This window comes from Anolis sagrei, chromosome 5, assembly GCF_037176765.1.
Source record: "Anolis sagrei isolate rAnoSag1 chromosome 5, rAnoSag1.mat, whole genome shotgun sequence".
Lineage (NCBI taxonomy): Eukaryota > Metazoa > Chordata > Lepidosauria > Squamata > Dactyloidae > Anolis > Anolis sagrei.
Window position 1 is genome coordinate 133,505,682 of NC_090025.1, and position 15,293 is coordinate 133,520,974.

A 15,293-nucleotide genomic window follows, 5' to 3' on the forward strand; every position below is an offset into this window, starting at 1 on the left:
ACATGGATAACACCACCTGCATCCCAGAAAACTGTTGCCATGATTTTTCCAGCTGAGAATTCAATGACTGCACGTTGCTTAAGTCGCATTGATCGACCGTCTGCACAGAGTTCCATACTTTGCACTTTAACAACACAACCATTCAATGCTAAGGCTTCTTGCCAAAATAGAGCTGTAGAGGAGAGTCTATTGAACAAGCCAGCACCTGCCGTATACCAGTAATGCCATCTGTTGAGGAGTTACGAAGGTGGAGGCATTACTTTTCCTTCAACCCTGAAGGCAGTTGGTATGTCAATGTGTTGGAAATTATTCACTGAAATAAAATCCATCATTTCTTACATTTGAGTTTGATGCTGTACTGATCCCAAATTCCAATCACAGAAAAAAAATGATTTTCCTGAAACCAACCTCAGACATTAAAAAGCAAAGAAGGAACATAGACGCTTTTGAACTGTAGTTCTGGAGGAAAATTCTGAGAGTGCCTTGGACCGCAAGAAGATCCAACCAGTCCATACTTCAGAAAATAAAGCCCAACTGCTCATTGGAGGGAAAAATACTAGAGGCAAAGAAGTAGTTTGGCCACATCATGAGAAGACAAGAAAGCTTAGAGAAGGCAATTATGCTTGGGAAAGTGGAAGGAAAAAGGAAGAGGGGGCAAGGGCAAGATGGATAGATGGTATCCTTGAAGTGACTGGCTTGACTCTGAAGGAGCTGGGGGTGGTGATGGCTGACAGGGAGCTCTGGCGTGGGCTTGTCCATGAGATCATGAAGAGTCGGAAGCGACTGAATGAATAAACAACAAAATCACTGTGTTCCACCCAAATATTAACTAGAGCTGACCCTGCTTAGCTTCCAAGAAGAGAAGGGTTCTGGAACATTTAGGGCATCTAAGTCCTTTTGTTCTAATGTTTCAGCTTTTTCACCTATCCTTTTTTAATGACCTCCCATCCCATGAACCCTAAACGTTCTCCCTCCTTCTACATTTCACTGTCCCAGATCAAGGTGTCACTTATGCACTTATGCTAAGAAAAATCTTATTCTCCTAATTCAGATTGGAATTGGTTTATCCCATCATAGTCCTTGCCAGCATGATTTCTGCATCCAAGGAAGAGAAGGAAGCACAAAGCAGCAGTTCACATCACAAACACTGTGCTAACAAGTTATTAGCTGGCCTACAGGAGCATTCAATGTTGAGTTTAGTCTCCACATGAATAATTCACTGTTTTTTCCTCATAAATATTACATTGACTTTAAACAAGAGATTTGATCTGAATGGAAACTGAAGGCCCATTCTCTTAGACTGATTCCAAGCAATGGTACAGGCAGGGATGAGGTAGGCAGGCTATAATGCCAACCTCTGCAATTGTTTCCAATAATGGTGGTTGCGTACCTTCAGGTCATTTCTGAGTCATGTCAACCCAAAGGCAAACCTATTACGGGATCTTAGTAAGATTTGTTAAGGGGGGGTTGCCTTTACCTCCCTCTGAAGCTGAGAAAACAGGACTTGTTCTAGTCTCGTGTGGTTTTCCATGGCTGGGCAACAATTTGAACATGAGGTCTCCATAATAATAACTGCTACACCATGCTTACTCTGGTTCTATTAGTAACTAAACAAATTATGAATCTATTTAGCACTATTGCTGCCATACTACTTTTGTTCTCCCTGGTTTAAGATTAAACAAATGAAGTTTGGGCCAGGTAGAATCTGCTGGGCTATAGGAAGACATGGAACCAGTCTGTGCCATGTATATTTCATGAGGAGTAAGGACAACAGAGACATTCCTGTAGTACAGCATTTCTCAACCTGGAGGCTGGGACCCGGGGAGGGGGGGGGGGTTGTGAGGGGGGGGGTGTCAGACCTAAGACCATCAGAACACAGTATTTTATGTTGGTCATGGGGGTTCTGTGTGGGAAGAATGCTCTCTTGTAGGTGAACTATAAATCCCAGCAACTACAACTCCCAAATGTCAAGGTATATTTTCCCCAAACTCCTCCAGTGTTCATATTTGGGCATATTGAGTATTTCTGCCAAGTTTGTTCCAGATCCATCATTGTTTGAGTCCACAGTGCTCTTTGGATGTAGGCGAACTAAAACTCCGAAACTCAAGATCAATGGTTATGGGAGTTCTGTGTGTCAAGTTTGGTTCAATTCCATCTTTGGTGGAGTTCAGAATGCTCTTTGATTGTATGTTAACTATAAATTACATTAAGTACAACTCCCAAATGACAAAATCAACCCCCCCCCCCCCCCGCAACCCCACCAGTATTCAAATTTGGGTGTATCTGGTATTTGTGCCAAATTTGGCCCAGTGAATGAAAATACATTCTGCACATCAGATATTTACATTATGATTCATAACAGTAGCAAAAACACAGTTATGAAGTAGCAACAAAAATAATTTTATGGTTGAGGGTCACCACAACATGGGGAACTGTATTAAGAGGTCATGGCATTAGGAAGGTTGAGAACCACTGCTATAGAATACTGGGATCTGTAGTATACTGGGATAGTATACTGCTATAGTATACTGGGATTCTACAGCTTTGTAGCTGTAGAATTCAAAGCCCTCTTTTAATTCCAAAAAGGGAGATTTTGTCCAGATCTGGAACTTGTGTAGTGATTGAGTAGGAAAAGAGAAAAGAATAATGCTCCCGTATTTTCCACCCTAGGAGGTCCTAGGAGGATTTCCCTACCTCATATGACTGCTCTCTTAGTAAACATGAATAGAACTCTTTTAATAGAATAAACAAACAAAAAAGGAAGATCACCCCCTCTCAAAATAGTGATTGTTATTTGAGTCCCCTTCTCAATGAATCTGGTTTATTATAGTCACTGACTCAGATTACACTGGTAAATTACCAAATCAGTCTTCCACTGCTGTAAGGTAATTGTTTCCATATCAAAAAGAGAAAATACGCTCAACTTCCAGGTCCTTCATTATTCATCACATCACGAAGAAGCTGATTTAACACACTGCTCTGTTTCAAAGCCTCTATGTTTGAAATGTCCTCACTAATGACAGGTATATCCTCTTTTGGCTTCCCAGATGGCAGTTCATCCTCACTGTCCAAAAGTGTACAGAGGAGGGTATCGTTTTCATAGGTAGGAAAGTAATACCTAAAACAGAGGAAGAGAAATATAATCCCTGGTCAGTCAAAGGCTTTCTTTCTGTACATAACAAACACAGGAATTTCACTGCTTCCCCATAACTTGGACTTGTTACAGTTTTAGATTGCAATTCCCAGACTACTCCAGCTAGCAAATTTAGGAGAACTGCAATCCTCAAAAGTAATATTTTCAAGCTTTGCTCAACAGCGACAAATGCAAGATACTCCACTTTGGCAGAAAAAACGAAATGCAAAGATACAGAATGGGTGACGCCTGGCTCGAGAGCAGTAAGTGTGAAAAAGATCTTGGAGTCCTCGTGGACAACAAGTTAAACATGAGCCAACAATGTGACGTGGCGGCAAAAAAAGCCAATGGGATTTTGGCCTGCATCAATAGGAGCATAGTGTCTAGATCTAAGGAAGTAATGCTACCCCTCTATTCTGCTTTGGTTAGACCACACCTGGAATATTGTGTCCAATTCTGGGCGCCACAATTCAAGAGAGATATTGACAAGCTGGAATGTGTCCAGAGGAGGGCGACTAAAATGATCAAGGGTCTGGAGAACAAGCCCTATGAGGAGCGGCTTAGGGAACTGGGCATGTTTAGCCTGAAGAAGAGAAGGCTGAGAGGAGATATGATAGCCATGTATAAATATGTGAGAGGAAGCCACAGGGAGGAGGGAGCAAGCTTGTTTTCTGCTTCCTTGGAGACTAGGACGCGGAACAATGGCTTCAAACTACAAGAGAGGAGATTCCATCTGAACATTAGGAAGAACTTCCTGACTGTGAGAGCCGTTCAGCAGTGGAACTCTCTGCCCCGGAGTGTGGTGGAGGCTCCTTCTTTGGAAGCTTTTAAACAGAGGCTGGATGGCCATTTGTCAGGGGTGATTTGAATGCAATATTCCTGCTTCTTGGCAGGGGGTTGGACTGGATGGCCCATGAGGTCTCTTCCAACTCTTTGATTCTATGATTCTATGACACGACGTTACATCGCTGGAACCCTTACAACTGTATCTGGCTGTTTCAATTGAGTTCTGATAGCCTGGTCACGCTTATCACACAAACCTACAGAACTACACATCCACTGGTCCACACTGGGATCGCCTTCAGGTCCAAGTACTCAACCAGGAGGGATCTTGAGGTGATAGAAAGCAAGCACAATGATAGGATCCAAGAGTATGAACTGTGATGCTTGCTAGGAAAGGGGAGTCTAAGTATGTTTGAGCATTTTCTTCTTTGCTTCATAATGATCAAAGCCCTCACTGGACTTCTTTCCATAGCTATTTGTGTCTGGTAGAGAGATTTCCAATCGTCTTGCTATGTCTCTAAATGTGATGCAGAATGATTACATCATCTACCAAGACCTTTGTGGAGCCCTGGCAAATCTCAATGGAAGATACGATCAGTATGAATGTCGTTATGGGGATAAAGTACTTTGACAGTATCATCTATCTATCTATCTATCTATCTATCCATCCATCCATCATCCACCCACCCTTTCACCCACCCACCCATCCATCCAACCATCCATCCATCTATTTATGATGCCCACTGAATTTTCATGGCTGAGGACTGTAGCAGTTCAACCGTGAGTCTGTGTGGAGTTCAGGGGAGACGCATCTGGAGCACATTTACTGTATGCCCTTTACTTTTTGTGTGTCAGGAGTGACTTCAGAAAGTGCAAGTCACTTCTAGAATGAAAGAATTGGCTGTCTGCAAGGACGTTGCCCAGGGGATGCCCGGATGTTTTACTATCCTGTGAGAGGCTTCTCTCGTGTCCCCTAATGAGAAGCAAGAGCTGAGACAGGAGCTCACCTCGCTCCCCGGATTCAAACTGCCAACCTGTCGGTCAGCAGTCCTGCTGGCCCAAGAATTTAACCCATTGCACCACAAGGGGCTCCGCTGTGTGCCAGCAATATAGGATATCAGCTGTAATCTGCTTTTAAACGGGTTAATGCCTTGTTAGTGGGAGAAGCCCACTCAACTAAAGTCTCGAGGCATAGATGTATCCTATCCTTATGCTTCTATTTCTTGAGGAATGAGGACTGAATGGTAGCCCCAACACTAGCAGACAGAATCTGATCTGCAAGCCACAAGTATCCACATCACTGTAAAATGTGGCTGCAGCATGGACACACATTTTCCAGTGGCATGGAAATTATTTGTAAGTGGCTAACACAAACTTTATAATCTGTTTGTTCCCTACATATCTGTCATTACTAATTCAAATTGTATTTCACAGGCTTTTTCATAATACCTAATAACAATGCAGAGTGCCCTTTCAAGAAAGGCAGAACTTGATTTATTCTGTTTGGGGTGATTAACAGTTACCTGTTTCCACTTCACTTCATTGTGGATATTGCTGCAAATGCAACAGAACTGATTTCAGTGGACATTGGGTCACCTTACACCCACAAACACAATTAAAATGTGCTTTGTGACATAAAACGAATTGCTTATTGACCATGCAAATAACTTGCTGTGTTCCATGTCCTGCCTGATGAGCACAACCATGAAATGTCCATATTTCAACCAAGGAGAACAATCCTTTTAAATCAAAGGTATGTATCTATATGAAAAGGCTTGGAGAAATGCTTTTGGCTTTACTTCTCTCAGAATTCTCCATACTGGCTGATTTTGTAGATGTGGATTCTGGGAGGTATGGTTCAGAAAAGCAAAATTTCCAATTGGTTGGCATAAAAGAAAATAGGCCCTCAGTTATACAGCAATGGTAAAGAATGCAAAACTCAGCTATGACTTAACAGATGTTATAATGCATTAACCATAATACCAAAGAAAAACAGTCTTACTGTGGTTGGTCCCACATAGATCGGGCAGACAGTGCTGTTATATGTTTGGTTTCTTCCATATGATGCACCAAGTCCTTTTTTGATGGGAATTTTTCCTGGCAAATGTAACATTGACACTGATGGATCTCTCTCCTAATGAAGTTCACCACTTTCACTTGCTGATAGAAATTCAAACCTAGCAACCGAATCAAGCAATTAAACAAAGCATTAATTTTTTTAAAACGTGGAAGAGACATAGCTGAAACAAGATAGTTCAATAAAAGAAAGACTACAGAATTAAAAACCATGAATGTGAAAATGGTACGTAATCTTAATATCCACTGAGATTTGGTTCCCACACTCCACAAGATACCAAGTAGATGTTCAAGTCCCATTATATACAATGACACACAACTCAAATGACTATTGCGGAAAGCCTGAGGATCTGTGTTTGTTTTCAGGAATGTCTTTGAATATTTGTGAGTTGTGGTTAGTTCAATCTGTTGATGCAGAACCCATGGATAAGAGGGCTGACTGTATCTTTAATAGAGTGACATGGTTTTATTTAGCAAGAGGTAGGGTATAAAAATAAAGTTGTTGCTGTTGTTGTTGTTATTATTATTGTTGTTATTATTATTATTATTATTATTATTATTATTATTAGGACTACATCCAAGATTTCTAGCAAGAAGACTGGATTTTCACATCTTACTGTAGAGCAGTGGTTCTCAACCTGTGGGTCCCCAGGTGTTTTGGCCTACAACTCCCAGAAATCCCAGCCCGTTTACCAGCTGTTAGGATTTCTGGGAGGTGAAGGCCAAAAAATCTGGGGACCTACAGGTTGAGAATCATTGTATAGTGGTTTTTTGAGAACCACTGCAACCAGTTGCTGCTACACTGACATTCAAAAGAGAACAAGGCCAGCATTTTGTTTTGTATTACTTAGAGTCACATCGGTCTGGTTCTCTGCCTTTAAAAGGCCATATTTGCAGTGACAATGGACGTCTCCATTATAGAGAAACATTTACTTACCATGCTCGGACTTAATCTTTAACAGGTCAAATCCATGAGCCTCCTGGAATTCAGATTTTTTTTTTTAGAGAGAGAGAGAGAGAGAGATTGAGATTCTAAATGTTTTAAACAGAATTAAACTCAATCTGTATAAATAGTTACATTATAAGCAAATAGGGGCACATTTATATATAAACACACAAAGCATATCAAGTTGTCCTGATTTTGTTTTCCTCTTTCCCCTGTATCTGAAATTGTCATTATGATTTTACCTCAGTCTGGGAACAACTGGATAAAGTCTCATCCAATATGGACAGAGACATTATCCTGAAGACCTTAACATCTAGACAAGTTCATGATGAGTCAAGCTTATTAAGCATCCAGATCCTTGATCATTTACAACACTACTAACCACCAATGTTGGCTTTTTTGGAACACAAACAAACGTGATATCATCACTAAGACAACCCAGTGTATATCCCATTTATTTTTCAAAGCAAGATCTAACACAGCAAGTAGAAACATGTCATCCTCCAGACATTGCTGGACCACAACCCTCAACATCCCTTGCTATTGCCTATATTTGCCAGAGCTGTAGTAGAGCAACATCTTTAAGGGTTTTTTCCCCCAATCTAATATAAAGCATGCACCCTTCTTACCTTCATGTGAACATAAAGCTTTTCTGTGGTGTCTGTCTGCTTCTCACAGAAGAGGCAGACTGCACAAACAGGATGCTCCTCCCAGTCAGACCAGTCTCTATTGGGGGAAAAATTACACAAAAAGCCACCTTAACTGGTGTTTGGGGTCTATGTCTGAAAAAATGCTGGAGCAGCTGTAGATATGGAGACAAATTCTGCTATATTGTATCTGCTTGGCAGTGTGAAGTGATGCTGCTAAGGAATCCCCAGTCTTTTGAGATGCCAGACTTGGCCATGGTAGTCCACGCCTTAGTCACATCCCGTTTGGACTACTGCAGTGCTCTCTACATGGGGCTGCCTTTGAAGATAGTTCAGAAGCTGCAATTAGTGAATACTGACAGCTAGATTGCTAACTGGAGTGCTGTATCGTGAGAGGGCTCCCATGCTGCGTTGCTGGTCCGCTTCCAGGCTAAATACAAAGTGCTGGTCGTTACTTACAAAGCCCTAAACCAGGGGTCCTCAAACTTTTTAAACAGAGGGCAAGGTCACAGTCCCTCAAACTGTTGGAGGGCCGGATTATAATTTGGAAAAAAACGTGAATGAATTCTTATGCACACATCTTATTTGTAGTGCAAAAACCCACTAAAAACAATACAATAATTAAAATGGAGAACAATTTTAACAAATATAAACTTATTAGTATTTCAATGGGAAATGTGGGCCTGATTTTGGCTGATGAGATAGGATTGTTGTTGTTGTTGTTGTGTACTTTCGTTTCAGACTTAGGTTGACCCTGAGCGAGGGCCGGGTAAATGACCTTGGAGGGCCGTATCTGGCCCCGGGCCTTAGTTTGAGGACCCCTGCCCTAAACGGTTCGGTCCAGGCTTTTTGTCTAATCGTATCTCCCTGTATAGACCATCATGTACAATGTGGTCTACAGAGGAGGCCCTCCTCTCAGTCCCACCCCTGTCAAAAGCTCGGTTGCTGGGAATGACAGAGGGGGCCTTCTCTACAGATGGTGCACATGATGCGTCTATTCAGGGAGATATGATTAGGCCAAGGGTCCTCAAACTAAGGTCCGGGGGTCAGATACAGTCATTTACCCGGCCTTTGCTCAGGGTCAACCTAAGTCTGAAATGACTTGAAAGCACACAACAGCAACAACCCTATCTCATCAGCCAAAAGCAGGCCCACAGTTCCCATTGAAATACTAATAAGTTTGTATTTGTTAAAACTGTTCTTCATTTTAATTATTGTATTGTTTTAAAGTGTTTTTGCACTACAAATAAGATATGTGTAGTGTGTAAAGGAATTTATTCATGGTTTTTTTCCAAATTATAATCTGGCTCTCCAACAGTTTGAAGGACTGTGACCTGGCCCTCTGTTTCAAAAGTTTGAGGACCCTGGATTAGACAAATAGCCTGGACCCTCCCTAAAGAAATAAAAATGGCCCCCATCCTCTTCTCCTTTAAGAAACTTCCAAAACACACATCTATGCACTTTAGCATATGAAGAGGAGGAGGACTAGAACACTTTTAAATGCTGGTTAACCCGCTTATATTATATGGCTGTTACAATACATCGGTGTCAGCCATTTGTATTATATGGGTGTTACGACACACTGGTGTCAGCCATTTTCAATGTAATGTATCTTAATTTGCTTGTAGGGTGTTTATTGTAATGTTTACTTATATTTTAGGGGTTTTTTAAGTCTTAGTGGATTGTTCCTATTTTTATTTTATTTTGATGCTTAATTCCTTCATTATAAGTTTTCAGCTGTTACTATTCTGAAGTGTTTGTACACATTTAAGGCACTCAATGTTTGCCTTTTTATGTGTAAACCGCCCTGAGTCCATCCGGGGGAAAAGGGCAGTCTAGAAATAAAGATTATTATTATTATTATTATTATTATTATTATTATTATTATTATTTTGTTTATGAAGACATCAACCCTTTATCCCTAATACTGACTAGTTTATGTACCCAACAGATACTCAGTATTTTGTAGCCAAAGAATATGCTCAGTCCTAATAAAGCTGTTTCTTAAAATATGTTTTGCCCCCATAGTTTTTTCCTCCCTGCTGTTTCTCATTACCTCTGTTTGGGTACATCATCATTGGCACTCAGAGCACAGGTTTCCAATTATTGAGACTGATAGTATAATGAAGTATATAATACTGGGAGAAATCAGAATTTTATAAGATCTTCTTTGTTGTAGGCTTGCCATACAAAACACACAGGACTTCCACAGCCTTTACATATATCCTCTCAATTGCTTTCCCTCAAATCTTTGGTTTGCTATTACTTATTAAAAATGAACAGGTGGTGCATCTGTTTTATACAGTAACAACAGTTCAATACAACTATAGAACCTGGGATGTGTAGTTGAATGAGATGCTATCCTAAAATGCTTTAGTGCCTGTCCATAGGGAATTCTCAATGCCTCCACAAACTACAGATTGCAAGAGTCTGTAGTAAGGAACCTTGACAGTAAAATTGTTATTGAACTAGTATAACGGTATAATCCAGATATATCCAACAGGCACCAATATCCACTCTTAGAGAGACCTGGCTAACATATATTATTTCTTAAAATAAACAACTGCTGAATGTTACATGTGCAGCATATGATCATGAGTGATTCTGTGATTCTATGAGTATACTTAGTATAAAGGGATACTAGTGAAGTCTCTCTATATCAAAAAACCTAAGGAGTGTTGCTACAGGGGAGCAAAAAAGCCATTGTAACTCATACTAAGAATTCTATCCAACCACGTGGATTTTTTCTTCAGTTATCAAATTTATAGCACTCTAGGGAGTGAGATATTGAAAATCATTCACACTTAGCATTAATTTTAGTTGCTGCATTTGCATTCCATTGTTATCTTTACCTGCCCCTTTTCTCTGGATGCAAACACTGTACTTTTAAATGCTCAGCTGAAATTTTAAGTAATTTCGATGCTAGAAATGTGCAAACTTGAGGAAAATGTCATGGGGGGCTGGAATTTGGGGGAAGCAGTGCTCTCATTTTGGCAACCTTGTTGCTACACCTATAGCAATACTTCATTTGAACAGATTTTCCCCTCTTGTGATCCAATAAAACTAGATAATAATCTCTATAATAATCTCAAATTATTAGCAACTGATAGGAGCCCCTGGTGGCACAATGGATTAAACCCTTGTGCCAGCAGGACTGCTGACTGAAAGGTCAGTGGCTTGAATCCGGGGAGTGGGGTGAGCTCCCATCTGTCAGCTCCAGCTTCCCATGCAGGGATATGAGAGAAGCCTCCCACAGGATGGTAAAACATCCAGCGTCCCCTGGGCAATGTCCTTGCAGACAGCCAACTGTTTCACACCAGAAGCAACTTGCAGTTTCTCAAGTCACTTCTGACACATATAAAAAGAGCAACTGATCATAGGTAAAGAAAGGTAAAAGTTTCGCCTGACATTAAGTCTAGTCATGTCTGACTCTGGAGAGTGGTGCTCATTCTCCATTTCTAAGCTGAAGAGTTGGTGTTGTCCGTAGACACCTCCAAGGTCATGTGACCAGCATGACTGCATGGAGCGCAGTTGCCTTCCTGCAGAGGTGGTACCTATTGATCTACTCACACTTGCATGCTTTCAAACTGCTAATTGACAAAAGCTGGAATTGGACAAAAGCTCCCTGGATTTGAACTGCCAACTTTTTGGTTAGCAAGTTCAGCTGTTTAACCCATTGTGTCACCAGGGGGCCTGCAACTGATCATATTATGTAATAATAGAAAATGATGGAATGGGACTCAATTTTACCTCTTTTTTCATCTTGTTTTCTCTCCATTTCCATCCCAAATTGTATAGAAGTACGTCAAATAAAGGCTTAAGAAAGTGGTGTAAAGTTTTGGAGAGTGTATGGTGGAGTCTGGTAAAAATCTACTTATCAGATATTATCCCAATGGCACCCTTGGGTGGTTGACTTATTTTCTTGCCCTAGACCAGCCTTCTCCAACTGGAAAGCCACTCCAGATGTCCCTTGATCCCCAACCATTATGGTCTACACCTCTGGAGAACATCAGCTGAGGAATGATTGCTTCACAAAGTGGACTGTAACAGAGGTGGGGACCATTGTTCATTCACTGTCAGCACTCTAGTAATAAGAAATGAGATATTTCATCTCCTCTGGCAATGACTCCCCATGTTTTGGTCTGGAACTTTCTCTACAGGCAGGCACAGTAACTGAGCACACCTTTATGAGAACTAACAGAAGAAGAAGATTAAATATAGGAAGAGCCGCTAAAAGTTGCCATACACGTGCTGCATTTTTAAATATGAGCAAGCAATCATGAAGTAAGGAGGCAAGGTGACAGCCTAAATTTATTTTTCTCATAGGAGATAAGAATCTATATATTTTACTCTTTGGGGAAATTGCAGCTGCTGCTGGTAAGAGAATTATTAAAAACAACGATGTGGAGGAAAGCTGAAGTCTGTCATTAATAGTCCCAATGGACCCTAATTCAAAACCCTACTAGGTGTGGGTATTATTCACATTTAAAAATGATAGAAATCCAGATCATGAATCTTTTCTATCATGTCTCCTTTGTCCCTGAATGTCAGGGCTTTACATATGATGTATCAGGCTTATAGGGCAGATTTTTCACTTCCTCAGCATAGAAACAGAATAAAGATCCCAATTACTCTTCCTGGTTGGGCAACAATTCACGGTCATCTTCTGATTGAACTTCTTCCCAGGACTTTCCGAATTCCTGAAGAAAAATACAAACAAAAATCCACTTTACCACAAGAATAACCCACATTTTAAATCCTTCTATAGTCTTTGGTGGTAGAAGATTTGATGTCCACAATTTCTTTTATCCATGTTCAACCCCCACATCTCCTAGAAGTGTTTGTGGCCTCACTAGGTCCCCTAGTGTGATCCCATGGTATACTTCTGGCCAAAGTATAGTTAAAATATAAGGTTTGCTATTATCTATAGTTTCAGGGATCCATGGAAGTTTCAGAACGTTTCCCCATGGATACGGAGGTTGCACTGTAGTCAACTACTCATTCCAATTTATAGGGCAGCAGAAAAGTAGAAATCAATCCAATCCCCTTTGTATACATGTATTTCACATAATATAACTCTTAGCAACATTTCAGAATTCAACAATTACACAAAGACAGAAATAGGCTGTTCAATATTCACAAGACATTGCACTAGAGCTCAGGCCTCCATCCCTGTTCTATGATGCAACCTTAAACAGTTGTCAGATCTCCTGCACTTAGTCAATATTGCTATTGCCCATTTGTGTGATGCCTATGGATTCATTATTATTATTATTATTAAATTATTCTTCACAAAATGAACTTGTCCTTTGTGAATTATCAGTCAGTACAGGCAATCCCTGATTTATTATTATTATGGTGTTTATGTTTATTTATACCCTGCTTTTTCTCTCTTCTAGGAGACTCAAAGCGGCTTAAAGACGGGGGTGAGACAACAGGAACTGAGGGAAAATCTACCCCTAGGAAGGGAAATTCACTCCTGAAAGAGTTATCATGGGGAAAGGTGTATTCAATGAAATTTTTATCACCAATCTTTGTTTCTATACTAAGCCCAAAACTTCAAATCCAATTCTCACAGGGACAGAACATGAAGTGAAATCTTCTGAACATAGACACAGAAAAACAAACGTTATAGTGGTGTTAACTCTTTCCTATGCTATCTAAATGTATGTTTTAATAAAAAATTGATTGAAGTTACACTGAAAAATGTATGTGTTTTGACTTACACACAAATTCAATTTAAGAACAAATCTACAAAACCTATCTTGTCTGGGAACTGTCTGTAGTTCTAGAATCTAGAATATCTTTTGCTGTTAATTAACTATTTGACTACAGTTAACTTTCAGGGGTGTTTTGTGTCTATGGCCCTTCAATTCACCGGTCAACTTATAGCGACCCCATAAATTTCAAAAGCTTTTCCAAGGCAAGAAAAGTCAGAAATGGCTTTGCCAATTTCTTGCTCTGAAATGTAGCCTACAGCACCTGAACTTGTCTATTATTTTTTGCTGTCGAGCTGGAGACCTAGCTTATGTCTTTAATATTGAGCTTTCATATATGTGTTACATTTATATTTGACTCTTTTTTTCAAGCAGTGCAAGCAACACACATGAGCCCATTCCCTATATCCATTCACGTAAGAACCCTGTGAGGCAGGTTAGGTTGAAAAGGTGAAACCATCCACTAATCTATATGGCTATGTGAAGATCTAAAAAGTCCTCTCTATTCCTAACCCAATGCTGAAATCATCATACCAAATTCTATTTTCCCCGTCACATTTCCGCAGCTTTAAAGGAAGGCAATGGTAAGGTAAGGGTAAAGTAAAGCTTTTCCCCTGACATTAAGTCCAGTCGTGTCCAACCCTGGGGGTTGGTGCTCATTTCCATTTCTAAGCTGAAGAACCGGCATTGTCTGTAGACACCTCCAAAGTCATGTGGCCAGCATGACTGCCTGGAATGCCGCCAGGGCTGTTGCCCGGGGGGGGGGGGGTGTAGGGGTTCAAACCCCCCCCCCCCCATTTTTTCAGGTTAAAAAATGGTTTACTCATGAATTTTAACTGGTTAACCAAATCCCCCTGCTAAGTCTATGGGAAGCAAAAAATAAACAAGTTTCCCCAGAACTGCAAGCACTATCTCAAGCAAATTTTGACTATTTATTCACAGTCATTCCTTGCAGCAATAGCTGATATAGTAGAAGCATCCATGTTGGCCCACCCACAACTGGTAAGCAAAGCCTAAGGCATAGAGGGATTTGAAGAGAAAATTGATTTAATTAAGTCTATATAAAATATAGAATGAATCATACTATTTGAATTATTTTGTGTTATGGAACTACTTCTCTTTGTTTTTCAAACCCTCCCCTTTATTTTTTTCTGGCTACAGTTCTGAACGCTGTTACCTTCCCGCCAGAGCGGTACCTCTTGATCTACTCACGTTTGCATGTTCTTGAACTGCTAGGTTGGTAGAAGCAGGGGCTAACAGCAGGAGCTCATCCTGCTCCTTGGATTCAAACCACTGACCTTTTGGTCAGCAAGTTCAGCAGCTCAGTGGTTTACCCACTGCGCCACTGAGGGCTCCATATGGTAAGGTAAACCTTTCCTGAATACAGCCTGCCAAGGAAATCCTATGATAAGAGTTTCCATATGTCAGAGTCAACCTGAAGGCTTATAATAGCAATTAGTGCCGCTCGACATTCAGTGGTAATGTATCTCTGTAATCAGAGTAATATATCTCTGTAAAAAACATCAGGGCAAAAGGGGAGAAAGAAGAAAATGAAGAGTATACAACTAAATGGTAAATGTATAAGGTATTTTAACTGCTGAAGCATTTTTTATTAATGGAGATTAAAACAACAACAGAGAGATCCATCTTATACCTGAACCGTTCCACCATGTCAGGTAAGTGATGTCCTGGCATACAGTATAGGAATAGCCTTTAACAAGATGTCATTACAGATTAGGGAATTAAAGTCTTGTAATTAATTCAGAGAGATGTTACTCTCTAGGGTGCACTCTCCAAGTGCAGTTGGATTCATTAACATTGCCAGGATTGTGAGATAATGCAAGGCAGTTAACACTATTCCAGCTTCTCTTTTCTCCCTCAAGATTATAACACCGTTTCTTATGGAAATGGCTGCTTCTAGCAAATTAGTTGCTAGATTTTAATGCAAAGCCAACAGCTGGGTAAAAATAACGCAGAAGGGAGGGTAAGAT

General features: G+C 40.4%; 1 protein-coding gene across 1 annotated transcript in view; it reads right to left on the reverse strand.

Annotated features, from left to right (window-relative positions):
- Window positions 1-2,715: 2,715 nt before the first annotated feature.
- Window positions 2,716-15,293, reverse strand: part of ZNF277 (zinc finger protein 277) — a 49,088-nt gene continuing 36,510 nt past the window's right edge. The window contains exons 8-12 of the mRNA XM_060779539.2: window positions 12,218-12,285; window positions 7,568-7,664; window positions 6,930-6,972; window positions 5,919-6,093; window positions 2,716-3,118 (exon numbers count right to left, since the gene is read on the reverse strand). Coding sequence (XP_060635522.2) covers window positions 2,920-3,118; window positions 5,919-6,093; window positions 6,930-6,972; window positions 7,568-7,664; window positions 12,218-12,285 — 582 coding nt within the window. The 3' untranslated portion in view covers window positions 2,716-2,919. The remainder of the gene's footprint in view (window positions 3,119-5,918; window positions 6,094-6,929; window positions 6,973-7,567; window positions 7,665-12,217; window positions 12,286-15,293) is intronic.